General features: G+C 39.6%; 2 protein-coding genes across 2 annotated transcripts; one reads left to right on the forward strand and one right to left on the reverse strand.

Annotated features, from left to right (window-relative positions):
- The first annotated feature begins 1910 nt into the window (after positions 1–1910).
- On the forward strand, positions 1911–12408 carry iars2 (isoleucyl-tRNA synthetase 2, mitochondrial). The gene is made up of 23 exons (XM_037695210.1): positions 1911–2299; positions 2596–2718; positions 2880–3033; positions 3139–3287; positions 3941–3990; positions 4071–4180; positions 4269–4356; positions 4804–4919; positions 5074–5243; positions 5329–5419; positions 5535–5686; positions 5804–5964; positions 7080–7182; positions 7504–7597; positions 8132–8240; positions 8381–8483; positions 9114–9236; positions 9337–9468; positions 10474–10580; positions 10663–10808; positions 10894–11084; positions 11180–11324; positions 11707–12408. The coding sequence occupies exons 1-23, from the start codon at positions 2033–2035 to the stop codon at positions 11850–11852; spliced, it is 3030 nt and encodes a 1009-aa protein (XP_037551138.1). The 5' UTR covers positions 1911–2032; the 3' UTR covers positions 11853–12408.
- Positions 12409–12817: 409 nt separating this feature from the next.
- On the reverse strand, positions 12818–25834 carry rab3gap2 (RAB3 GTPase activating protein subunit 2 (non-catalytic)). Its single transcript, XM_037695211.1, has 35 exons — positions 25585–25834; positions 24366–24457; positions 24019–24136; positions 23857–23938; positions 23416–23463; positions 23262–23337; positions 23073–23174; positions 22767–22866; positions 22148–22246; positions 21801–21949; positions 21595–21674; positions 21070–21168; positions 20837–20976; positions 20410–20605; positions 20147–20290; positions 19889–19971; positions 19746–19810; positions 19551–19641; positions 19292–19413; positions 18981–19194; positions 18743–18840; positions 18468–18576; positions 16727–16887; positions 16455–16629; positions 16162–16323; positions 15949–16055; positions 15295–15361; positions 15101–15171; positions 14978–15013; positions 14804–14878; positions 14343–14558; positions 14162–14251; positions 13858–14085; positions 13324–13488; positions 12818–13020 (listed from the first exon to the last, which is right to left on the reverse strand). The coding sequence occupies exons 1-35, from the start codon at positions 25691–25693 to the stop codon at positions 12871–12873; spliced, it is 4119 nt and encodes a 1372-aa protein (XP_037551139.1). The 5' UTR covers positions 25694–25834; the 3' UTR covers positions 12818–12870.
- Positions 25835–27544: the final 1710 nt, after the last annotated feature.

Here is a 27544-nt window from a genome sequence, read left to right on the forward strand (position 1 = left end):
TCAAAGTTCCACAGGAACAAGCTTTATATTGCATGTCTGAAGCAGAAACCACATTTAAAAATTATAATCCAAGTGAAAATGGGAAGTTGAGCTTTTTAAAGGCCGTTGGTAAAGTTCAGTTAATCTTTTCTCTAGAAAATGTTAAGCTGCTTCAAACCCACAAGACCAGTCACTAATTATTCAAGTATTTGTTAAATGGAAGATAAACGAATAAACCAACCTGTGGTGAGAAGCAGAGAGCCAGCAGGAGAGCAGAGAAGACTACACAAAACTTATCCATCTTTCTGCTTGATGTAATCACAGGACTCCACTGGTGTCTTCCAGCTGCTTCTGAAGTGAATGATGAAGGAGCAGCTGCCAAGGATTTTATACCCTCACAGTGACATCATCCACCATCAACACACCTGCTGTGACTGTGCTGCATTCAGGTGCATGTGTACATTTTGAGCTCTGTGCCAGGCAGTTAACCTGAATTTCTGAAGTAATTTTACACAATTAAAATAAAATAATCCTAAATCAATATTTTTTTTTTTTTAATTTGAGATGGTAACTATTCCATTAATTTTCACATGCAGGGATAAAGAGCATGCAAATTGGACAATAAACTGTCTCACAGGGTCTGGACAACCGGAGAATAAAAAACAACTAAATTAAAAAAAGAGTGCAGAATAGTGAGAAAATAATGAATTGTTAAAAAAAAAAGGTTCTTGCTCCTAAACATTGTTTAGAAATGGGAGTTTCTGCTGTATAACAGATTTTCAGCACATAGCTTTATATAAATACTATTGTTGAAGATAAAATACTGCAGTATGTCAACAGTGTCATATTTAACATTATTTATTGTTTTAAATAAAGGAATGAGAACAAACAGTGTCTTTGTGTTAGACTACTAGTAATTAATTAATCAATTCTGTTTTTAATAAGTTGTCTGTGGACACAACACTGGTTCATCCTTTCAGTTTAATAATCTTTATATGCCTGAGTAAATGTAGGACAAAGTTCAATGGCTTAGCAAATGTGAATTAACAAAAAACAAATAAATAAATAAAATTATCTAGAAAAATAGTGGCACAGAGAGAATAAATAGCCAATGTTTAAAGAAAAAAGAAGAAATGCATTTATTTATAAGATTAGCAATTTAAAAGCAAACTATAAAGGAATGAAGAGGGAACTGAAAACTTTACCACATGGATGTTTCCTTACATTAAAAAAAAACTTTAATTATTCTTTATTTTTCTTCTAAGTTGCATTATCTGTTTACATTTTTCTAAGGTGTTTTAAATAAAATACTTGAGTACTGTATATAATTTAAATCATGACGTTTAACTCATACTTCATCTTCACCACTAGGTGGTGCAAAAACCCTGCCTAACTTCTACTCTAACTTTTTTAAGACCGCATTTTAAACAGGAGAAGTACAGTAATGTAAAAACAAATAATAAAAATAAAAATTATAAGTAAAAACCGATTAAAACCAAATATACTGATTAGCAAAGTTCACGCTAAAAAAGGCTATACAAGCAGTTAGAAAAGGGGTTAGAAAAGAGCTGACACTGGAACTTACAAATCCTCTTACATCATTTTTATAGTACATAAACAAGAAAAAATTATAACTAAAACTGACAGCTATAACCCAACAATAACGAACAAGATAGACATAAAGCATAAACTAATTTCTTAGTTTATCTAAAAACATAAATTCATTAACAAATCAAACAAATCATGACTTAACAATATAACCCATAATAAACTGTTATTTTATTGTTTTTTTAACCTAAATACTGTTTTTTAAAGACCATACCACACAGTTACTTTTATTTAGCGCCCTCTAGTGAGTGTTATGGATACACGTTATTAATCGTGAACCTCCCGGGCTTCCGTTTTTGTCCACCCTCTAATTTCTTCCGGAAGAAACACAACCGCGCAACTATAAGTGCGAAATGACAACACGCTAGCTACACTTCAGCCACGCAAAAACAAGTGCGCTAATTTATTTTATTTTTTAACATTATCGCATCCTCGGAATTACTCCATGCTGCTGTACCGGTTGTCAGCCGTGAGCCAGACGCTAGCGCGATGGGGACGAAGGTCACACCGGGGAGGGGGCCTCCTCAGCCGCTGCGTCTCCATCAGCTCCGGTCGGTGTTTGGATGTCAGCCCCGGAGAAGATAATGCTCAGCCGGCGGAGGAAGGCTCTCCTCAGACGCTGTACCGAGACACGGTGTTCCTGCCCCGGACAGAGTTCCCCATGAAACTGACTGGACAGCAGCTTCTGGACCGAGAAGTTCAGATTCAGCAGGTATGTTTCTCTAACATTCCATATTAATTGAAGTAGTTAAAATTAGTTGAAAATTAACTCGCAAACTCACCATTTTCATACAATAAAGTCAGAATTTATTTTTTAGTAAAAATACGCATCCATATTCATGTTTTAAACTAAGTCTGGTTAATGACAACTTAAATTTATTTACATAAAAATGTACTGACCAAAGCAAGGTGTATCTGCAGCCATATTGTATTTGTTTAAAATCTATCTAGGTATTTGTTTTAGTTGCAGATAAACACATTCTTGTCTTCATGGTGCTGCTTTTGCAGGAATGTGGTTTTGCAGAACTGTACTCATGGCAGAGAGAAAGGAAGGCCAAGAAAGAGTTCTGCCTTCATGATGGACCCCCATATGCCAATGGAGACCCTCATGTTGGACATGCTCTCAATAAGGTCATTATTATAGTGTGCGCTTTAGTTGTTTCTCATATGCTTACTGCTTTTATTGTTCATTTTATTAAGTAATCCTCAATATTTGACATCTTCAGTATGACTGGTTTGCTGCTTTTTTGCACGCGTTGAAAGCTCAAAGTCACACAGCGACATTATTTTAGATTCTGAAAGACATCCGTAACCGTTTTGAGATGCTAAGAGGACGACGGGTCCACTACATCCCAGGCTGGGACTGCCATGGCCTCCCCATTGAGCTGAAAGCTCTGGGACAACTGGGCACCAGTGGTCTCAGTCCGCTGCAGATAAGACAGAAAGGTGAGGGTGAACAGATGTTAGGCTGATCTAGGTATTTGTTTTAGTTGCAGATAAACACATTTAGAATTTGGTGCCATTGTAAAAGTTTATGTTTATTTCATTTAGCACGGGAGTTTGCAGAAGGAGCAATAGTTCGGCAGAAGGCTGCCTTCCAGCGGTGGGGCGTAATGGCTGACTGGGAGCAGTGCTACTACACGTTTGATGGGACCTATGAGGCAGCTCAGCTAAAAGTCTTCCAGGAGATGCACAGCAAGGTGAGCAAACACTTTCATGAGCTTGAAGTGATCACCATTCACTCATCCTCACGAGACTGAACAGAGTTCTGTTTGAGAACAAAAAGCTGCAGTAAAATGAGATCTTATTCCAAGATGTGTGTACCTATTGGGATCTGCATCAAGTTGCTTCATCCAAGGATTGCATCCAGATCTCGATGTAAGCCACAACAGAAATGGGTGGAGCGGCAGCCCAGAGAATACCTTTTAAGTATTCCTACTTTTAGCTTTTGCTGTGAATTATCATCTTTTATGTAAAAATGACCAAAGACTAAACAACATTTTCTTCTGTAACCTGTCTTTTAGGTTGTAAACACTGCCAAGTACTTTTTAGCCCTAATTTCAGACTTGTATTTCCTTATTTATGTTAAAAATAGACAAAATATGAATGAAAGCAGATTCATTTGTTGTTTTAAAACTCTGAGTATGTGTGTTACTGTGAGAAAGTAGAATAGACACCAAGAGATGTAAAAAATAAGTACAATTTTAACCTAAACCGCTCATAAAAGATTATAAAGAATCATAGTTTATTTTGTGACTGTCATTTATTAGTTTCAAACTGAGCTGTTTGTGTTTTCATTTATTAGTTCTGAGCCAAAAGTTTCATAACTCAGTCTGATATTGTTCTCTTGCAGGGTCTCGTATACCAGGACTACAAACCTGTTTTCTGGTCTCCTTCTTCGAGGTACTGCATCAACAGTTTCCCACTTTTTAAATGTGTTATTTTGTTTTTTAAACGTCCATGCTGCCTCTTGGTGTTTACAGGACAGCCCTGGCTGAAGCAGAGCTGGAGTATAACCCAGAACATGTGAGCAGAGCCATTTATGCCACATTCCCTTTGATCACGCTGCCACCCAAGGTTGCATCAGAAGAAGGTAAATCAGTCACTAACACACAGATGGTATTAACCTTTAAAACACTTTGTGGCTTGTCCTGACTGTGCGATAATGAAATAATTTGTAGGTCTGGAGAACATCTCCGTATTAGTTTGGACCACCCAGCCTTGGACCATTCCTTCCAATCAGGCTGTCTGTTACATGCCCAATTCCCAGTAAGTCCATGTTAGCCTCTCACCTTCTGCCTTTTTTCACTTTGAGTCAGAATTTCCCTGCTTTTTGTTTAGATGCGATTTAATTATTCATGCCAAAAAGTTTATTCCACAATTGCTTTTATTTGTACCATTTTAATTCTGACACCCTTTCTTGTTGTTTTGAGAGATATATGTGAAAATATACACGTGCACAGATGGATATTGATTACAAAACAACATTCTGGCAAATAGAATGCAGATCCTGTTAGTGACAGTTGTGCTCCTCTGCATCCTCATCGGCCTTGCAGAGGTTTTGCAGCAGTCTGATTCAGTATTGATAGAATACAAGTTGTTACGTTGTTTTTATTAATTAAGTTTAGAACAGAGTTTGCAATAACTAATACGCAGTGGCATTTGCTGTGTGTAGTGTTGGTTTTTGACATCAGGGAGCTTGTTTTTTGTTTGCAGGTACTCGGTGGTGAAGAGAGCAGATAATTCTCAGCTGCTGCTGATAGCGACTGAGCGCATCGCCAGCCTGGGGACCCTGCTGGGCACAGAGCTACATAGCGTCGCTACATTCACAGGTGATGATCCCTCACAGCTCTTTCACTACAGAGTAATGCTTAAAATTCATACAGAGGGTTTTAATGCATTTATTACCTCTCATCTAGACTGAGAATCAAATTCTACTTACAGATTTAACCATGCATATTTTCACTTTTTTTTGTAATTTCTAAGGTTCCCAGCTTGAAGGAGGGATATGCAAACATCCCACAATTACTGACAAGCAAGTACCGTTACTGCCAGCCAATCATGTGACCATGACTAAAGGAACAGGGTTGGTCCACACTGCTCCAGCTCACGGCATGGAGGATTACAGTGTGGCTTCACACTTTAACCTTTCTGTGGTAAGTCTTTGAGATAGTAACATTTATAAAAAAATAAATAAATAAAAGAAGTCTTACTATGTTGTTTCTTTATGTTTTAATAAAGGAGTGCGTGGTGGATGAAGATGGCAGGTTCACAGAGTTGGCAGGACCTGAGCTACAGAGCCTCTCTGTGATGACTGAAGGAACTGATAAAGGTGCAGCAGATGATGTTACAGTAGCTCCCTGAGATGAGTAGATGTAATGTTCTAATGTGTTCGTATCTGTCCTGAATGTATGTTTCTGTGCAACCTGCTTTGCTGGCTGTTTTAGTGATTTCCATGCTGAAGGAGAGTGGTTCTCTGGTGCTGGAGGAGCAGTGCGTCCACAGTTATCCGTACGACTGGCGAACGAAGCAGCCCATGATCATCAGGCCCAGTAAACAATGGTTCATCAACACAGAGTCACTCAAAGCCAAAGCCAAGGTAACCCTGACGTATTGTCCATACGAGGTGGACAGAAAGAACTTTGTCGCACCAGGAAATTATGTGGTTTATGTTTCAAAGATGCTTCTCATACCGTGTGTGTTTGTGGCTCTGAAGGAGGCGCTGCAGAAGGTGCAAATTCTGCCAGAGTCAGCAAGAAGCAGCCTGCTGGTCATGCTGGACAGACGGACATACTGGTGCATCTCCAGACAGAGATGCTGGGGGGTCCCGATCCCAGTCTTCTACCATAAAGAGACCGGGGAGCCTCTCCTCACCAAGTGCGCTGACACCACACACAACTGAATTTCTATACGCTAGTTCAAATGTGTCAAACTCAAGGCCCATGGGCCAAATGTGGCCCTCGTTGACATCTTATCAGGCCCCCAAGATGATATGTGAAACGTAAAATACTTTTATCTCTTTAATTTTTTCAGTAAACTTTGGTTATGATGTCGAAAGCACAACAGAGAACATCAAATGAGACCAATCAAACTCTTGTTGAGGAACCTGTGACCAAGAAAAGATGCTGGGTATCTGATTTGAGTTAAATGTAGGTTTTGAAATTGGCCCTTAGTTTGAAAAAGCTTTTAAATTTGGCCCCCTTTTGTAAATGAGTTTGACACCCCTGTGCTAGTTAAATTGAGAAAGCTCCTTGGATTTTTACTGAAAACTTTACTTTTGGACATTTGTTATGATGTGTAACCATGACAACAATGTTTTTTTTTTTTACAACCGGAGCAGCTAATTAACATCTCAAAAGCTCAAATAATACCTCATCTACAGTCCCAAATCCCAATGAGTTGAAAAGGAGGTACCGTGGGTGCATTCCCGTCTACTTGGCGGCGGCGCTCAAGTGCCTGATTGCCGAGATCCTGGAGCTGGTGGGAAACGCGGCTCGTGACAACAAAAAGATGGGGATCATCTCCTGACACCTGCAGCTGTCCGTCCGCAATGACGAGGAGCTCAACAAGCTGCTGGGAGGAGAGACCATCGCTCAGAGAGGAGTTCTGGCCGGCATTTGGGTGGTCCTGCTGACCAGGAGGATCGAGAGGCCCGCCGGGTCTGGGTGGACAGATCGGCATCTGCAGCCATATTCTTTAGATCCACTGCGGGAATCCTTCCTGCCCACAGCCATCAACATCTGTAACAATTCATTAACAAAACCAGGATGATGAGCTACAACATGCCATTTCCCTTTGGGATTAGTAAAGTATTGAATGGAATTTTCTCAAATTTGAACTTCTAAAATGTCAAATCAACACGAGTGCTTCTCTTTCAAACGAGCAGTTAGGATGCTGTACCCCGAACGCAACGTTTCTGCACAGTTTCTTTTTGATATGTAAAAACCCTCGCATGCAAACTAACCTAAACTCTTTTTGTCTGTTCTCTGAAGACACACGGTGACCCACATAGCAGAACTCTTCAAAGACAAAGGCAGCAACTGTTGGTGGGAGCTTCCCATCGAGGCTTTGCTTCCCCCTGAAGTCCTTAAGAAGGTGAGATAATGAGTTCACGTTTGGGTTCAGTTGATGTTTCAGACAGCCACTCATATTTGTAGTGATTTGTAGTAGAAAAACTGTCTGTAATGACCTTTTCAAAGCACAGTTTGTGCTCTATGAGAGGGGAAACACCAAAAAAAAAAAAAGCTTATTTACCTTTCAATGGTTGAACATTTGATAAAAAATTGGGATAAAATGACGAATCCAGAGGGAAAGGAGAAAACGTCTAGTATTTCTGATTCATATAAATTTTACATCTGTAAGATACAATAAGATGGGTTTACATTAATTCATCTGTAAATATTTGTGTTTTATCAGAGTAAAGCAGGACCAGTGAGTGACTACGTTCGAGGAGAAGACGTTTTAGACATCTGGTTCGACAGTGGAGCATCATGGGCAGCTGTACTCGAAGGTACCACTCATACTTCTTTAGTTTGTCCTGGTTAGACCAAATACAAACTGATGTCTTTACAGTGCAGGCGAATGTTAAATAACAGTTAATTATTATGGAGGGATGACAATGATGTGTATGAGGCAAAGATCTGGGTGTGTTGTAATTTCCAGAGGAGATGGAGGAGGATACAGGATCTTCTCCAAGCACATTGCTTCAGATAAAACTGGATTTCTTTTTCCCAGGATTGGTTCAAACGTTGTCTCTCTTTGCTCTAACCTTTTGTAGAACGATTCAGGTTGGGTTGGATTCTGAGTCTCAGTCTTGATAGTAGAAAGTAATCTTGCGGACTTTAGTCTTTTTGTGATTAAATGATTTTTAAAGTCTCAGATAAACTTGTTTTTAGCTGTGTTTGGTCTCGGTCATTTCTTGACTAACAGCATTTGGTATTTCTTGTCTTCTTCCAGACACTTTGCTTTTTCTGGGCTCATATGAACCATCATGGTTCTAGTCAGTGATTTGACACATTTGACCTCCTCCTCTGCTTCTTCGTAGAGTCTGACTCCAAAGCAGATTTGTACGTGGAAGGAAAGGACCAACTGGGAGGCTGGTTTCAGTCGTCGCTACTCACCAGCGTTGCAGTCAGAAACAAGGCACCTTATAAGTAAGAGTGTCATCTACATCCTTTATGTTAATGTGTAAATATGTTTTAATTTAAGCATTATCATCAGTGTGTGCTGCATAATTGTTCATTGTTCTTGCACCAAAGAAAAGTGTTGCTTATTTCCGTGTAATGTGTTTTAGGTCTCTGGTGGTTCATGGCTTTGCAGTAGGTGAGAAGGGAGAAAAGATGTCCAAGTCTCTGGGAAACGTTGTAGATCCTGATGATGTCATTAATGGAACAAAGGTGAGCCTGGAAAAACAAAACAACAATAAAAAATAAAATAAAAACTTTTGAGAGTTTAGTATATTTCAAGGTACTATTTTTGTTAAAGTGGATCATTTAGTTTTACCTAATAAAATTATTAAAATGTGATTTTTTTGTTTTGTTTTGTGTGTTAGATCTTTACATAAAATAATAGTTGTGCCAAAAAAAGTAAAAGAAGTAAATGACAAAAACGAAGCTATTTATTTACTCATCTTCCAATCATTTACATATTTATTAACACAATTTCCTGAAAATGTAACAAGATTTTTTTTTTTATTATGCTGCTTGAATTAAATTCATTTTTTTATTTTCTAAAGTTAGTCTATATAGAAGCTGAAAATCTTTTTCTTTTCTGCTTGTTTCTGCAAAATAACTGTAAAGGGGTTTGAAAAGATACATATTTAGGTTTTCTGTAGTGTAAAATTTTCATTACTTTAAAGGTATTTGTTTTATTTATTCTGTATTTTTGTTGTTTTCAGATTGGTTCTCTTTGGTGTTTTAGTCATTCCACATAAAGAAAACTTCAAAAAGTTAAAACTAGGATGGAGAACGCAACAAACAAAATGATTAATTACGTCATCTTCCTCTCGTGTCTCTTCCTCTTATCAGGACGGTCGTTTACCGGCTTACGGGGCTGATGTGCTTCGTTGGTGGGTGGCAGAATCAAATGTGTTCTCCGAAGTCCAAATTGGACCCAGTGCCCTCAACTCAGCCCGAGACAGCATCAGTAAGGTACCACAGGAGAACGGACACAGCAGCGCAGTTTTTCTTACAGCGACTCACTTCTTTCAGTTCTTTTCCCTCATCTTTTTCTCTGTGAATTGTTTCCCAGTTAAGAAACACACTCAGGTTCCTGCTTGGAAACCTTCAGGGCTTCGACCCACAAGTGCATGCTGTGGACCCCCAACAGATGTACTACATTGATCAGTACATGCTGCACCTGCTCCGCGAGTACAGCATGAAGGTGTGTTTAAGTTGGTCTCACACAGTGTTGCTTTGATTTGTTCATTCATCACTCAAAATGTTTATTAAAGGAGACAGACTTTTTTTTTTCCCCATTTGCTAAGATACGACAAGTTTTTAGTTAATATATAAAATAACCTCCTTTTAAATTTACCGTAATTTCCAGACTATAAGCTACTACTTTTTTCACAGGCTTTGAACCCTGCAGTTTATACAATGCTGCGGCTAATTTATGGATTTTTTTTTTTTTTTTTTGACGGACTAACGAGCTCCCTGCTGCTGAAAACATCTAACTTCGTCACACCTGGGTGCTCACATAGCTTCCCAGTACATGTCTCTCTTGGGTGGTGGGTCCTCCTGACACAAAGAGACTACTTGTATAAATTAAGGTTAAGAAAAAAGACCTATGAAATTACCAAACAGTTCAGACAACAGGATGCTCTGCAGAGCACAAGCTTGCAGCAGGAGGAATGTGAAGATGGCGATCAATGACTTCCTGGTAGGCTACTGTATTTTTTCGACAACGAAAGAGACTGAGGACGTGTGATGGAAGATTTTCTGAGGCTGTTCAATTCTGACACTGAAAAAGACAACTTTAGTGGTTTTAGTGCACAGGAGGCAGATGAACGTAGCAAAAGCGACTTTTCCTGGTAAACTATTTTATTTATTTAATCAGCCGCGTTCAAGGCATTGTTCAGGAAAAAAATAAAATTACTGTACGTATTTGTGTATGTTACCGGAACGTATTTAATTAAGTTTTAAAAAAATCTTGCTGTGTAAATATCTCATGTTGCATCGTGAACACCCGTGGCTTATACACAAGCGCGGCTTATACTTGGGTGTGCTCTGTAGTCCAGAAATTACGGTATACAAAAATCTGGCTCCTTGAAAGGAAAATATTAAGAAATGAGGGCAGGTGGAAGATGTTTGCCCAACGGTTTGTACTCCAAACCTTTTTCCAGTTTAGACTGGAGTAAGTGCATCACTGAACGATGTGTGTGTTCAGGTTACGGATGCTTACAGTGAGTTTGATGCTGGCAGAGTCATCCGTGTCCTCCAAGCCTTCATCACCAGAGACCTTTCCAGCTTTTACTTCAGCATCATTAAAGACAGGTAAAACCTAACCAAACCATAAGATACACAAACATCTAGCCAATTCTGCCGTCACCTGCCTCTTGTTTATGTCCCTAACCAGGATGTACTGTGATCCGGAGGACTCATTGGGAAGAAGATCGTGTCAAACTGCTTTAGAGGAAATTCTGGACGGTGTGACCAGATCTGTCGCTCCCGTCCTGCCTCATCTAGCAGAAGAGGTCTATCTGCATGCACCAGGACATGCCAGTACGTTCCTGTTGGTTGTGTAGTTGTAGCTTTACAACGTAATATATAGTATTTGCTTGCTTGCTAATATATTTAATGTTTACAGAAAAAGAGACCTTATTTAAAAGTGGGTGGATCAAAAGCAGCTCTGTGTGGAGACGACCAGGATTAGAGGAGGCTGTGGAAGGAGCTTGTGCTATCAGAGACTCCTTCCTGTCTTTGATCCATGGGAAAAACATCAGTCAGTATGACCTCACAATCGCCATCGAACCCGGCCTTTTGTTTGAGCTTATGGAGGTAAGAAGTCTGAGTCGAACTAAACAACTGCGTTAGTTGGAAGCTACTGCGAAAGACTGACGGAGGGGAAAAACTCCTTAATTTTTACCTTCTAGTCTCTCCAAGAAGAGCCCACCTCCACTACTTCTCAGCTAGCTGAGCTAATGATGGCAGCACGGGTCAACCTGACCAATAAACTGCCCCGCGATCTGCACCCAGACGCCCCGGTGAGCCACGGGACCTTCCTCATCAATCTGGAAGGTGAGGGAAAATAACAGCTGTGGTATTAAAAAAAGATCAAACATTTCCTAGCATTTTTCTTCCATGTTTGATAGATTTTGATGCCTGGCACTCGTTTCGTCCTCCACGTGTTCAGTTTCTTTTTAAAAGAAACAAAAATGTGCCAAGTTCTATTTTAATTACTACAGATTTTAAAGATACTAGTTTGACTTACTGATAGCAAAATATAACAACAAAGATTTGCATAAAAGTAAACAAGGTACCGCAACGCTTATAGTTAGTAATCGAAGAGTTTATTTTTGGCAGCATCTTTTTTTTTCTAGTTTGAATTAGCAGTAAACATGAACTCAAAAGTATTTAAATCAGCTTGTACCTCACAGCAGTGTGTGTGTTTGTGGATTAGGTGGGGTCATTCGTGAGGACAGCCCCTACAGTATCGCCGTGATGCCCGCCTCTGCTGCTCGCTGTCCACGTTGTCGCCGCTACACAGCAGAGTCCGCGGACTGCCTCTGCCCGCGCTGCCACACCATGATCTCACAGGCTCACTGACACGCCTGTCACCATGGCAACCAACACGCAACATCCTCAGCAAGAAGCTTTTATTTATTTTTTAAGCTGGTTAGAGATTGACTAAGCTGCTACCCTGGTCACTGCAAGCTAGCTGAATCCACAGAAGGGTCTACAGTAAAATACACGACAGACATCAGACCATACAGTCTCAAACTATTTAACATGCTAATTTTTCTTCAGGTTCAGGTGTTAACTGTAAAACCAAAATCGTCTTCTATTCGAAGCATGTGGAAGGTTGTTTACTGTAAATACTGTTGGGAAGTAAAAACAGGCTTTTTTAGTGTAAAATGGACGGGAACTTTTTATGTTGATGCATAATGCACTACGAGTGTCACTATGTGACAAGTGAACTCGACGGAAAAGAAAGTGTTGACTTCCTGTCAAAATGATCTTTGTAAAATAAAATATCTGTTCATTTTTTCCCCCAGAAATTCAGATCGATTCTGACGCAGAAATGAATCTGCATTTGGAGGCAGAAGCATGAAAACAAAAATAAACCGCAAAACTTTTGAGAAACCTCTTTATTCTGTTCGAGCCCAGTTGAAGCAGCTGGACATGGAGTTACAGAATATCAGGTGGACGGGTGGTGCAGATACTTACAGCACTGTCTGCCATTATAAATAAAAACAAGTTCCTTATTTCTCTGATACATCTTGGTTCTATGTGAGATAGAAGTGAATGATATAACTAACATGGCACACAGGACAATGATTTAAAGTCAAAATGTGAGCGAGAAATGAGCTGGAATAAGAATCTCAAACGCATTCTGACTACAACAGAAATATTCATTATGATTAATGCTACATGCACAAAAATATGACTTTAAAAAAGTTAAAAGCCACTCTTTAACACTGCCCTCAAATTCATATCAACATGATTTAAGCAACACAAAGTCTGTTAAGGGTATGAGAGGCCTTTTTCTCTTTAATGAGAAACGCTCATGTTTTTTTCCGTTTGTGCAAAGTCAATGAAAACTTCTCTGTTGCCTTCACAGAGATCAATCAGTGGAGAGGACATCCACCGCTTCCAGGAGGTGCAGAGCCAGGGTGTACTGTGCGTGATTCTCAGGCAACATTTCAATCAGTCGACTCACTAACCGGCTGGTTTGGGTCAGAGGAACCAGAGGGCACCGCAGCTCACTGGGGTCCTGCAGCACACACACAAAAAAAAAAATCACATTTCATAAAACTTGAGCAGCTTTCTATAAACTATGATGAATAAAAATGAATTTTTTAATTTAACTTTGATGTTCAGAAAGGAAATACTTTTGAATGCTACAGATTAAATCTGTTTTCTCCTTTAAATCCATATCATCCCTCCAAAGTTCAATGCAACGACTTTAAAATACGATGCCACACATTTCCAATTTGCCACCAGCTCTTACGCTGCGTGTTTTTTACTCAAACGTAGGTGTGGCTTTTCGTGGCCGTCGTGGTGCTGTGCTTATTACCATAGCTTTGAGCCATGTGCAGAGGGTGGGGGGCAGTCGTGCCAGCAGCTCCATGGCAGCCTGGGTCTGATTCTGGTTGTGGAGCAGAGAGTAGCTGAGCCTCTGACCGGTCAGCACCAAGAGCTGAGAGCCCAGAACATCCTTATCTTCTACCTCTAACACGACCTGGACATTACAATCACACAGGGGGGGTCAGCAATTATTGTCACATTTAAAAAAAAAAAAAAAGTCTTGGGTCCTTTATAGTTATTTACACAATATTTTGCCTAAAAATAATAATAATAAAAGAGAAACAGCCATTTTAACATGTGAAAACAAACAACACCACTGTATGTTGATGTTAATTTTATATATATATAAAAATGTATATAAAAATGTAAGTATTTCCACTAAAACATTCTGGAAACATTCTGGAATCTAGGAGCCTTTTATATATATGAACGATTCTCAGATGCAAACTAGAAATAAATCCTAATCTACTGCCACATTTTAGAACAAAACTCAGTTTGTGTATGAACAGTTAGTGTCCTGTACCTGTTCAGCTCTCAGGTCCAGGCCTTGGTTGTAGAGCTCACAGACGAGGTGGCGTCGGAGGATGTCGGGGTTGACCTGCAGCAGGGAGCCCAGCTCCAGACACAAGGAGGGCCACCAGTCAGCTTTAGGTCCAGCAGAGGGAAGTGGGGGGGTTGAGCCAGGGGCCAGGGCTGAGCTGGAAGGAACATCTATAGCCTGCACCCACGCAGACAGTACCCGGAATAGAAACTGAAGAGGGGAAATAAAGAGACAGATTCAGAGCACAGCTTTCCTTTTGTCTTTGACATTTCATTTCATGCTCTACCTCTTTTCGCTGCGAGATCAACGTAGGGTCCATGTCTCCACTGGGCAGCAGCTGGATGGTTGTCAGATCTCTGAAGAAAGCATTTTTACCCTACGACATGAACAAAATGAATCTGGTGCAAACGTCGACCACGAGGACGGTGTCGAGACGTGGAGTTGTGTTCAGGAGACGTTCTGCTCACCTTACTGTCAAACAGGCTGAGTGGTTTGACTTTGACGCTGAAGCTCATGGCAGCATGTAGCAGCGAAGCTAACAGGCAGTGGTGTTGGACCAGAGGAAAGTGAATGCCTCGTTGGTCCAAGGCGAGTTCAGCTATGGACGCCGGGCCCTCAGCTCCACTCCACACCTCCTCGACAGACAGCTCAGGAGCAGGAACCTCCTCTGTGGCAGAATCTGCCTGCAATATAAACCTGCTTTAGTAATGGCAGCCATATTATTAAGCAACTAATAGAATACCAAATTAGAGCAGCGTGCTAAAAATCCAACACCTCATGCATTCTTGGCTTAAAGTGTAAGCTCACAACTCATTTCCTTTAATGCCAGGCACTGGCCACTCTCCATGCTTTGCTCTGCACTCATTTTACTTACATAAAAAGGGAAAAAAGACAAAGAGCTCTGATTCTTAACCAATAACTCAGTCACCTCCATGAGGATCTGCAGCAGCTGGACACAGCAGCCCAGGAAAGATGTCATGGCTTTGTCTCCCATCCCAACATCCTGCTCACAAACACACGACTTCTCAGTCACAGCAACTTAACCATTCATAAATAAGGTCGAAATAAATCTGCTAATCTGGGAGGATTGTTACAAACTCACTCGTCGACATAAGCGATCTTTGGGAGCTTTCCCCACCTTGAAAGAATAAAGAGCATAAATTCGACATGAAGCAGAAAATGAAATCCTGCTACAGATGCAGCCTGTGTACGTGCATGAATTTACCTTCTCTATGAGGTAAGAAGCTGCTGAGAAGCGCTTTACGATAAATGTGCTCCACATCATAGAGGAAATACCTGCAAAAATAAAATACAATCAAGAAAGGTAAAATGTTGCTTTGGCAAAACCATGACTGCTGCTATTACAAAAAGACATTGGACAGTTTAAGACTTGAGCATTGTATTAGAAAAGTTACTCACCTAGTTGGATGTGAGGACTGGAGATGAGCTTTAAATGTTCCACAGCACAGGATAAATATTGAGGCTCCTTTAAAAATAAAACGAAACATTACCAATGTTGTAGAGTGTTGAATATTCATTCAATCACTCAGTCTTTATTAGGAGAGACAAAAACAAGCATAGGGCCATAAAAACTTTTTGCTGTGCACTTGTTGTTTTTTTAAATCAACACATTCAGTTGTGAAAGTTTTAAACAGTCTGAGGAAACACCGATAATCTCTAATCAGCTAAACCAAAGCTTTAAAGTGTAAAAACTATAACAAGGTCATAAATAGACATAAGCCTTAAACATTTACATTTTATTCTAAAACTACTTGCTAACCAATAAAGTGCCATTAAAACCGGAGTCGTGTGTTCTTCTGTTTCTTTAAGGGGGGGGCTCACTGCAGCAGTTCAAACCTGATTGAAACAATGGAGGACTTTCCTGTTTGTAAAAGTTAAAAGTATGTTGCGATATTCCAAAGAAAAGGAAATTATAGCAATAATCAGTTAGGGCTTTGAGACCAGCCTTCTTGTTTGTTTAAAATAAAGGTTGAACAGCTGTTTGGAGTGAATCTGATGTTTGAGATGTAGAAATCTTGATCTAATGTTTGCATTGTTGCCGTGTTTGTGCACCTCTGGGTCTTTGTTCCACTGGACTACATACTCCCAGCAGCAGTGGGCAAAAAGCAGGTCAGGAGAGAGGGAGTGTGGGAACCGCTGACATACTGCCACCAACAGCTCTAGGAAAGCATCCAAGAACAGAAACAAGCACATTCAATGGGTCATTTAATATGTAAATATAAGCAACGACTGAGAAACAGGTTGAAGGTCTTCGCAAGGTGTCACCTGCTGTCCTGTCTGTGTCCTCTTGGCTCTTCTTCTCCTCAGTTTCCTCCTCATTCTGCTCACGCTTTTCTAAAGCTTCTTTCCTCTGAAGAATTTCCTTCAGTCGCTCTGGTGCCATGTTTTGCCTGAACGCCCACTTGGAAACACTGTCAGCAACGCCACCTTAACAGACACATTTATACAGGAAAACGGCAGCTCTTATAAACCCAGTGTATTTTTTGTGTTATCTTTTCCTTTTTGTTGTTGTTTTTTCAGATACATGCATTCAGAGTTTATTGTACTTTACACCTCACCTGTTCCTCCTTCCAGCAGTGTTTTGATGGAGCACTGAACTGCAGCGCCCCCTGCTGTTCCCTGAGGAGAAGGTACCAGTAGGAGAGTCTGGAGCACCAGAACATCCTCCAGCTGGTGAACACACACCACCCACTGCTCCAGCTCCAACGACACGGTCTCCCACTCCGACTGCAGCTGTCACAAACACAATAGAAACTCCTCACTGTCCTTTTAATGTTGCATAATATCAAAACTGCTCATCCATTTTTGATGCCATGCACACTTTGGTGACCTTGCTATCAGCTCTGCTGGTGATGCTGGCCTTGGCGGCACGGTGAGCGACTAAAGCAGCCAGCAGCGCAGCTGCAGCGTTGTGGGACTGGGTGCATGTGCATCGGACCTGCTGCCACCAGGGACACACAGACTGTGGGTCCCATGAATCCTCAACTGCACCTAAAACACAAAAGAAAAATAAATATGATGTTCAAACGGTTACAAAGAAAACTTTAGTTTCTTGTCTTTTTTTTTTTTTGCTGGCTTTGTTGGAAAATACAAGGTTAAGAAGACAAAAAGAAAAATTTGCAATAAAAAAAAAACTTGTTACAAATAGAATCACCATATAGTTCATAGTAATCAACGAAAATATAAAATATAACTTGATAATAAGAAGTACAAAGTTACAAAACTGAAATTTGTTTTCACCAGCTCTCATGTTTATTTACATCAGTCCTTCTCAAATAGTGGGGCGTGCCCCCCCCCCCCCCCCCCGCCCCCCCCAATGCCAGGGGCACATGTGACTCTGAGGAACACGCTTTTTTTGCTGCAGGGAGTAATTTTTTTTCCCCACCATTCTCATTTTGTCTCGTGCTTTCCGGCAGCTGTATCTCTCAGACTTACTAATAATAAAGTTATGAACAAATAACTGTCTTGTCGTTTTGGGAGCCATGCATGAACCGTGTCGCTCCCCTCTGCGGCTGAAACGATAAATAAACTCCGACACGTCCGCTGCATGTGTTTTACGTCCATGCGCTCTGGACGTCACTCACAGCGCGCATGCAACAAAGAGTAAACTCAAAGCGAGAGCGACACCTGCCCCCGCTTTCCTCTTTCGCATTGACAAAATGTTTAAGTTTTATCGATGAGTTTGTCAAAGCACGATTTACAGAAGTAACGTTTAATAAATGTTATGACTCTATTCTTTTGTAACTAAATATATTCACCTCCTCAGTTAAGCTGTTTTTTTGATGCTCTGGACGCTTGTCACTCGCCAGAGAGTAAACGCAAAGCGAGAGGGTTACCTGCTCCCTCTTTTGCGTTGACAAAATGTTTAGTTTTATCGATGAGTGTGCTCAATGATCCTGACTCTCATTTTGATTTAAAAAAAACAGCACAAAGTGTTTTATTCATTTTTGTTTTGTAGGCCAAAGTGTTTTATAAAACACTCCTGAGTTAAAATGTTGCTGATCAATTTGAATTTATTATTATTCATTGGTTACATTTTATTTTATTTTTCAGTATCAAATGGTCAGAAATGTTTAGTTTAAATAAGGATTTAAGTGTTTTTTTTTTCAGGCAAATTGATACAATTTAAGTTGTTTCTTTTACAAACTAAAAAACAATGTTAATAAAGTTATTCTTCGTTGTAAGTTGATCTATATTCTTGTTTTTCTTTAATGTTAATAGGGACACAATGATATGCAGAGGTGGACTTACAACAATTTTATAGACAAATGATAATTATTTAGTCGCAGAGGAGAGTTAGGGGGGCGCAAAATGTTTCGTCTTCCTGGGGGGGGGGGGCGTAATAGAAAATAACTGAGAAGAATCGATTTACATGAATCCCAATCAGAAAAAACGCAGAGCATCACGTTGAAGAGGAGCTAACTAAGAAACTAATGAAGTAAGAAAAACTCAACTAGACCTCTTGAATCTTCTTTTCATTAAAATGAATTGATATGAATTCATACAAGGTCAATGAACGAATTTTATCAGTTACACAAAGTAAAACGCATACATTAAATACAAATACCAACCTTTCATGTTGCTAAGAGCAACAAGTAGTGTGTGTAGGTTTATAACCGTCTCCACAGGTTTCTGCAGCACTTCCTTTTCCCTTTGCAGCCACACACTCAGCAGCAAAGACTAAGGAACGAGTCAGTGAGTAAATAAATCAATCCCCAAAAAGCTAAATGACATGTTAGATTAGCCATTCCTTATCAATGTATAATCACAACACAGAAAGTACATATAATCAACATGTATTAGTCATGTTCTTGAACTTCTTTCCTACAGTATGTTTGCATCTTACCAGTAGTTGCTGTGGACTGATACCAGCCTCTTGAAGTGTCTCACAGACTTTATGGATCGGGCTTTTACAACATAAACAACCCCAGAACATAAAGTTTCCTGCAAAGGACACACAGGAAAGTCTTCAGTCTGGAAGTGAAAAAGGAGGCTTTGCTTTTCTTTAACGCACACACTGTGTACTCATTTCTGCACATGCTACAGTACGGTGCGTGTTAGCAGATGGGTAAACATCGTCTCACCTAGTTGGTTCCACTCAGCTTCAGACTTGCGAATCACCTTCACCTCGCCGTCCTCGGTACACTCCAGCTGTGAGAGAAAAGCCTGGGCGGAAAGGGGAGTGTCCGGGGAGTCCTGAGCGAAAGAAACGCTGGGTTTTGAGGTGAACTGAGCGTAGCGTTGCAAGGTGGGCGCGACACGGGACAACTCTTCCTCTATGCCTTCCAGAGACTCATGCTGGAAGCACATGAAACATATTAGAGAACAAGAACTCCTGATTCTGGCTGCGTTACAACCAAGATGTTTTTGTTTCTTAATGTTTGTGTGGATGTACATTTTCTGAGCAGGCCTCGGTGTTTTCATCAGACTGATGCTGCTGCACATCAGAGTAGAGCTGAAGCAATTTCAGCTGTGCAAAGCAGAGCTGAAGTAACGAAGGGTCCACTTCGTCTGCAGCTGAAGCACAAATCGAAACAGAATATCGGCTGGAAGGCTTTTCAATGTAGAAACTTTACATGTTTGAATAAATATTGTTTAATTAAGTTAAAAAATTAAGTCTAAGAACAAGTTTTTTCCTTTTTTTTTATTTCTACCTTGTTGCTTCAAAGCATCATGTAAGGCACATGTAACATTTGTAAGACAGGAAACAGGAGTGTCCTTATTTGACAGCAAAGTCTCCAAAGCCTAAAAGAAATGGAGAAGCTGGATTTAGATCGGTGTCTGTAAAATACATATTTACAGATGTCTTATCTGTTTAATGGAGTGGTAGTACTATCACTTTTTACTACCTGCTTCTTAATGGCAGGGTATTTAATTTCCAACAAGACACTTTTTGCTTCGCTCTCCAAAGTTTCTGCGAAGAAACATTAAAAAGGTAAACTGAGCAATAGATCATTGTGCTGTGGTATCTTAAGTTGTCACAAGTCTCTACCAGGATCCACGTCGCTCATCTTCAGCAGAGCAGTCAGCCTCTTTAAAAGGTGCATGTCTTTGGCTCGTTCGTTCTTTTTGTCACTGAAACAACAAAAAGGCAATAACATGATGGAAATATGTGCTATTTTCAGTATTTTTAACGTCTTTTAAAAGCACAAGTGGATGTAATTTTAAGGTTTGAAAATATCTGCAGTGTGAAAGTATAGCACTGTGCTCTTTCCATCCATCATATTTACAATCCTGACATGTTACCCACCTGAGGGCTAAGTGGAAAGGGACGTTGATGGTTCTCAGAGCTCCTGTGGTGGGATCCAGCAGACACACCTGCTGCGTGTGGAGCTGCCAGCCCTGACTGGTCACACTGTTCACCCCCATCAGACGGTAGCCAGCATAAAGCAACCTGAAAAAACATGCCCACTTTAAAAATGAATACATTTTTGTCTGTAATCCTCACACAGGAAACCGAACAAGAAGTGCTGTTTACTTTTTGATGCTACTTTACATGTTCAATGTGCGAACCTGCATTGTTTTCCCACAGTGAAAGCGCCGACTCGAGGGCCCCGCTGCATGGCCCACACCTCCAGGATACCCCTGCGGGGGGCGAAGATGATGAGGAACAGAGCATGACGTCTGGGGAGGGAAGAAGAGGGGGAGAACTCCCGATCACCACGTTCTTCTTGAACTTGAAGCCAACCCAGCTGGGCGTCTCTGTAACCTAAAGTTAAATCAATGGCACACACACACACACACACACACATTATGATTTCACAAGTGAGTTTCAATATATAGGCAACATGTGATCATTTAAAGTGTTATGCGTTTTGACCCAATGAAGATGTTTAAATATGTTTTTAATTGAATTTAAGATAAGCCTTTAAAAACTGGACAACATCATTTTATATGGTAATTTTTTTGTGCTGGCTCTTATCTCAGTTTCCCCCCTCACCTTTCCACATGCGGATGGCCAAGCCTCTAGCCAAGTCCAGCAGCGTCACTCGACCAAAGTCGTCTGTGACTCCAGCGAGCGTGTTGCATGGAGACAGACATATGGACTCGCCGTGGCGCCGGGAATCTGGCAGACCAAACCTGGAGGGCAAAGGTCAGGTTTAAGGACATAAACATTCTGTTACTGATATGATTATGTTCACTTGTAGAGCGCTGCTTGAGCATGAAAAGTACCTGATTCCTAAGGGGGTTGCAGGCTCCACTTTGGGCTTCTGTTTCTGAGCAGCTTCCTCTTCATTCTTGTTTTTATTCTTGTTCCATCCTAACCATCCACTAAGAGCAAAACAAAGAGACAAAAAAGCCTGAAAAAGTGAGGCTTCTGTAGTAAAACTAAAACTAATAAAATATAATACAAACAAGAAAAATGATGCAAATAATAAAAGAATAAGAGATCGGTGAAATGGCCCCAAAATGCCAATTTTAGCATTTTTAAACAGAATGTTACATTTTCTACAAATATTACTTCTAATTATGATCTGATTGGGATTTTTCAAACTGCTGAAAGAAAAATCAGCAGTTGCTAATATTAAATACTGATCACATGATCCATCTGATTTATAAATGTGATATTCACTTGTTTGTATTTTGGGTTAACTATTAAGTCTCGGATATAAAAAACAAAATTGGATTTTAACTACTGTTAATTTAATGTCTGCTAATTCCCATGCACAAGCATTTCACACACACACATGTCCAAACCTGGCAGCACTGAAGAGAGCTGAGGTGAGTTTACTGGCCACAGCCAGAGCTACATGGGACAGAAGAGGCTGAGAGTTTCCCTGAAGACATAAAAAAAAGACACAACAAAAAGCTCAATTTGATGGAAACTTCTCTTTTACACAGACTTCTGTAAACCATGTGCAGAAACAGAAAATACTTGATGTTTAATAATTTCTTACGCTCACCTCCACAGCATAGTAAAAGCCCGTGAATGGTCCAGCTCCTACAGTGACAAACTGGCTCATGGCAGGGGGGCTGCCTTTTACTGAAGCATTAAACCCACCCAGGATAGATGCATTTTTCATTTGGTCAAACACACACAGTGTTGTAATGCCTAAAAGCAGAACACACAAAAAGTCCAATCTATAAACAATGAAAAAATATGAAATCACAGTGTAGCTTCTTGAGCTCAAGTATTTTTTTCTTCACATTTCTTAACACATACAAAAGCAATAAAATACAACTTCAAATAACTAGGATCCTAAAGACAAACCTTAAATTTTGATCATCATTTTTGTGAACTATGTCTTACCCACACTACTGTGGTCAACAATGGTGTCTTTCTCCTGCAGGCCCCACTTTTTGTAGGCCAGAGGTGGAGGTGGGACAACATCACTACCTGCTGCTGCAGCTGCACAGAACGACAGAAGAGCAACAACTTCAGTGCAACACTTAAATACTTCAGCAAGCTTTGTTGGCACGCGTTGCATGTAGCTTCATTTAAAAACTATAGAACCGTCTCCAAAGAACGAGAGCCAAAATTTAGGAAATAAAGTATCTTTCCTCAGATTGAGAAAAAAAACTTTACAAAAATGCTGCCCTGGTTTCCCATCTGTTGTGGCAGCAAAAAGCTCATAATAGGACACTGCAACATTCACCATTGTTCTCTACTTGAAAACCAGTTAAATTAATCTAGACTATGAGCAACTCATCATCTCTAAATGTGTAACAACTGAGACATTCTGGCGACTAATCTCTCAAAGCTCTTTTGTTTGTGGTACACACAAAAAATCCAGCTGTCTCAATAACACCTGAATGTCCTGTAGCAATAACTATCCACTCAGCCAGCAAGAGAAAAACACATCTTCAGTTAACACGATGTGAACGCACATTCCACATTGATACAGACTAACGCGTATGAACAGCAGTACCTCTTGCCACCTGGTTCCTGCAGGCACGCAGCGACTGAAAGAGACTGAAGCCATCTATGGTGACCAGAGCAAAAGGGTAAAGGATGCTAAGCTCCTCATGCTGCAGAGGAAGATAATCTGTTGTTAAACATCTTAAAACTGAATTTTTCTTCTTCTTTTGATGTGTGTTCAACAAGCTATGAACCAATCGCCACATACATTATATTCAAATCAATTCCTAAAGCTCAATAAACTCTTTTAAGAAGAATAATTAGGGTTGTGAAAACTCAATAAACCTCTAACTGATGAGTGTGGTTGGTGCGTTACCTGTTCGGTTACACCAGGATGACGAGGAATCTCATACGTGCGACATTTGAGCTTCAGCACAGGGTCCACATGCAGCAGCTGCGCCAGAAGCAGAACCCCGTTCTGATAGAACAGACACACCACCATTCTCATTTTGTAGGACATACTGGTTTAAACTAGTATTAATGTTGTGCTAAAACAAGAAAGTACCTCTGTGTAGAAGCGAACGTAACCCGATGTGAAGCCCACAACTACGCATGTCCAGTCAGGTCGTCCGGTGGAGCTCCTTATACACAGAAAAACAAAAAAAATACAATAAATATTTTGTTCTCACAATAAAATCTAATTCATGTATTTTTCTCACCTTTTTTGGCTGGCTAGGGGGATAGCAATGACGCTGCTCACACTCTCTCTGGAGAGAAAAACATGCACAAATATTTTATTTCTTGTGTGTGAAATGATTTTGCATTGCATGTATTAAAATGCATGCTTGTGGGGGGGGGGACGCAGGAATTAATCTTTAATAACTAAAAAAGTGAAGCTGACAAGTGGAGCCATAAAATGTCTGTGCTTCATATTTTCTGCAACAGAATAAATGGAAGAACACATTAAATGTAAGAAGACTGCTTTTTGTGGTTGTAAGATTTACATATATCACGCTGTCTTAACTTTTGTTTATTTTTTAGAGTTCTATTTATAGTGCATAGGTAAAGATGGTTTCACAATTTTCAGCTGTTTTTCCTTAAAGTCATGAAATCCTCTGTTGGCTTTACATCCTCTCTCATGCTCTACATCATCTTCTCACCGTTCTTCAGCGCTGAGGGTTCCAGACCAAGACACAGACAGAGTCATTTCCTCCTTGCCGCTGCCATCTGTGCGCCACTTAGCTGAAAAAAGTAAGTAAATAACATGACGAGCTAACATCTCAAGAGACTGAGAGCTGTGTGAGTCAGTCTGAATGGCTGACCTGACAGAAAAACAGCCTTCTGTTCTCGAGCCACCACCAGCAGGTCGGCGCAGGGCGACAGGGACACAACACAGTCCTGGAGCCAGGGTTCACTCTGCACTGAACTCTCCTCCTCTACCTAGAGGAGCGTCAGAAGTTTAGATCTGCACCAGGCCGCCACTAATCAACTGCTGGTTCAGTTAGTAGACTCTTGTCAGATTCTTTAGGAATTATTTTGGCATTTTCCCCTAAAATTTAAATATTTACTACTCCCGTTGTCCATCCAACTTGCCCTTGATTTAAAGTAATTTATTGCTGAATGCTATGAATAAAAGAATAGGGAATCAGAGTTAAACACAAAAACTAACTGTTGTGGCCGAAGATGATTCTTCCTCTTTATTTTCACTACTATCCCATGCTGCTTCCCAGTCAGAGGTATCCCAAGTCAGCTCATTATCTGCTGGAAAAAATAGTTTGTGATGTCAGGCAGAAAGAGGACAGTGCAGATTATGACAAGGCTAGAATTCTAATGGATCCGATCAAATATTGTGGTAAAGATTAATAAATCTCACTGTTTAGTTAATATTAATAATCTTTTCTGATTAATTATTTCCATTTCTTTCATAAAACAAAACAAAAAATGTCACAGCTTGTAGCGAAGGGTGTTAAAGTCATTAAGTTGTCTGTTTCTTTTTAAATCCAGAAACAATATGTAAATGCCTGAAATGAAAAAATAAATAAGTAAATAAAAACTCTGGAGTGATCTTTTGATTTTTAGTCTTTATATTACTCGAATCAATAAAATGCAATGTACCAAACATAACGAAAGAGAACCTGTGGTTGTCTAAAATATTGAAAACACAGTAATTTTATTTTTGCACGATTCAATACAAACAAAATCAATTGCTGTTAATTTTGCAATTCATTCTTCAATCAACGTAAACAAAACAAGTGGCTTATCTGATATCCTAAAAGCACGCCTCATGGCATTTTGTTTTTCCTACTAACATATGTTTGTCTTTCCTGATGTCACAGGTAAATCCTAAAATCCCACAATTCATCCGCTCCAAAACTGTGAGAGCTTTGGGAATCAAGACAAGTCTTTATACCTTAACTCAAATAAGACTCTTCATAATGCACTAGATTTTATCTTGTGCTGTAATTTTACTCTTTTTTTTTTTTTTTAAACTAAGATGCAAAATCTTGGATAAAATTTGATAATTTTCTAAATAAATACATGTAAGATTATATAAACAAATGCATGCTAGTTGAATAAAATACTTCAATGTGTGCCTTTTCTTGCTATTTGTTCAGTTGAGTAGAAATAATGTAAATCCTAGTGTTACAGAGCTGCGATCATTGTAGGCTTTCCAGGTAATAACTTTGATAGAAAAGAATGGCAATCACCAATAAATAACTAGATAAAACCTAAAACATCATGTCAGCTACCCTGTTAGATGTTAAGAGTCAAGTTTAGCAAGGTAGCTACTTCCAGATGTGTCAAAGACACATTGTTGTTCAGACATTTCTTTCTGCAGCGTCCATTAAAAATAGTCTTCTCCTTTTAGCCTTTAGCATCAAAGTTACCCGTTTGGTTCTTCTCCTCAACCGGCTTTGTAGTCTGGTTCTGGAACAAGAAGTCCCGGACCGTTTTGAGCTCCTGGATCTTACAAAACTCAAACAAGCTGCAGGACATCCCTCTCCTATCCAGTCAGGAACCAAGAAGTCGAGGAACCAGACAGACAGTTAGCTTCCCGGCTAACACAGAACCAACGCAGCTTCCGTCTGTTTCCTCGTCCTTTAAGACTTTACGACAACCTGTTCACAAAAACAAAACTTCTTTTCTTGTTCTGTGCAGCCAACTATATATATATTACTATCTCTCCGCTAAGGTTTGTTTGCCCATAAGCTACAGTTCCCACCCTAATGTGTTGATGACACATCATTAGCATAAAAACATTTGAGTGCTTCCGGGTTAGAGCCGCTTTGGTAATTTCAAAATAAAAGCGGGATGCGTCTATTATATTATTATTATTATTATTTGTAATATTAAAGAAAACAACTAAAACAAGAAACGATTTTATAATTATTTTAACAAATTGAGTAATTTTAAGATTTGATAAAGCAAAAACAAATGTATTTGAAAACGTGTAATGTTTTTTTGTCCACAAGAGGGCAGCAGAGCTTTTTAAAGATTGAACCCAATCCCACATTAACTACATTTACAGATTCAGCTTTTTGTTGTTTTATTTTCTGTAAATATGTAAACTTGGACTTTCAGAGGACCACACTGGTTTTTGTTTTTAATCCAAACACAAAGCTTAATGATTCACTGTTTTCAACTGTAGTTAAAAAAGAAAAAATGTTATTAGTCGTTTTCACATGAACATTTTTACACATTGTTTCTCTTTTCAATCAGTGTGTGTTGTATAAATAAAGTGGATAGGGATTAAATCAACTTTTTAAAAAAATGCATGGTCATAACAGCACTAAAACACTGCCTGAACACAGAAAACATGTAGTAAATGAATCACCTTCTATTTGCGTGCTACTTTTAAATAAATAGTTTTTCTAGGCGCTGTTGCAGTTTTAGAAAAAAATAATATAGTAAACAAAAATTCTAAACTTTAAACATCAGTGAACAAATCTAGATAAAATACTTATGGATGCACCAGGCAGGGTCATAGTACGGAGGTAAATCCTTGGAGTTACCAGAAATTTGCTGATTGACTTCCAGCTATTTTCATTATCCAGCATGTATTCTGAAATCATCTCAATTATCCATCCATCCATCCATCCATTCTCCCTTCCTGCTTCTTCCTTTTCAGGTTGTGGGGGTTACTGGTGCCCATGTCCATCAGTCATTGTATGAGAGGCGGGGGACGCCCTGGACAGGTCTCCAGTCCATCACAGGGACACATAGACATAAACAACCATTCACTCTCTCACTCACACCTAGGGACAATTTAGAGTTACCAATCAGTCTAACATGCATGTTTTTGGTCTGTGGGAGGAAACCGGACTATCCAGAGAAACCCCACGCATGTACGAAGAGAACATGCAAACTCCACCTAGAACGGCCCCAAGCCAGGATTTGATCCAGCAACCTTCTCACTGAGAGGAGGCAGTTCTACCCACTGATCTGCTGTGTCAGTTATGTCATTTATAAATAAATCATGATTAGTTTATTGTTGCAGGGTTTCACCACAATCTAATTATTGTACATATATATATATATATATATATATATTTTTTTTTTTATTTTTTATTTTTTTTTATATATTTTATGAAAACAGTGTCATAAAGAGAAGATAAAAAAAGGATACTAGCACATGAGAATATACTAAATATCTAAGCAAACCCATTTTAGAAAATTCAGCTAGCAGCAAATAAACTGGTGACAGATGAGCATGATGTGGCTATAAGACAAGCAACCACCAAAAGTTTATTTTTTGTTAAACAAAGATGGCTCACTTGGAAAGAATAACAAAAACTTGGGTGCAAACTCTATCGAAAAGTTTTTGGTTATAAAAATATGAAAAGTATG

This window comes from Nematolebias whitei, chromosome 21, assembly GCF_014905685.2.
Source record: "Nematolebias whitei isolate Nwh7 chromosome 21, NemWhi1, whole genome shotgun sequence".
In the NCBI taxonomy this organism is placed as follows: domain Eukaryota; kingdom Metazoa; phylum Chordata; class Actinopteri; order Cyprinodontiformes; family Rivulidae; genus Nematolebias; species Nematolebias whitei.

Coding starts and splice junctions, on each gene's coding strand:
- iars2 (XM_037695210.1), top strand. CDS start 2,033: ATGCTGCTGTACCGGTTGTCAGCCGTGAGCCAGACGCTAGCGCGATGG. Junction 5,244..5,328: donor CACACTTTAACCTTTCTGTG/GTAAGTCTTTGA, acceptor GTTTTAATAAAG/GAGTGCGTGGTGGATGAAGA. Junction 7,183..7,503: donor CCCCTGAAGTCCTTAAGAAG/GTGAGATAATGA, acceptor GTGTTTTATCAG/AGTAAAGCAGGACCAGTGAG.
- rab3gap2 (XM_037695211.1), bottom strand. CDS start 25,693: ATGTCCTGCAGCTTGTTTGAGTTTTGTAAGATCCAGGAGCTCAAAACG. Junction 23,175..23,261: donor ACGTTCGCTTCTACACAGAG/GTACTTTCTTGT, acceptor CTGTTCTATCAG/AACGGGGTTCTGCTTCTGGC. Junction 18,577..18,742: donor TCAGTCCACAGCAACTACTG/GTAAGATGCAAA, acceptor CTCGTTCCTTAG/TCTTTGCTGCTGAGTGTGTG.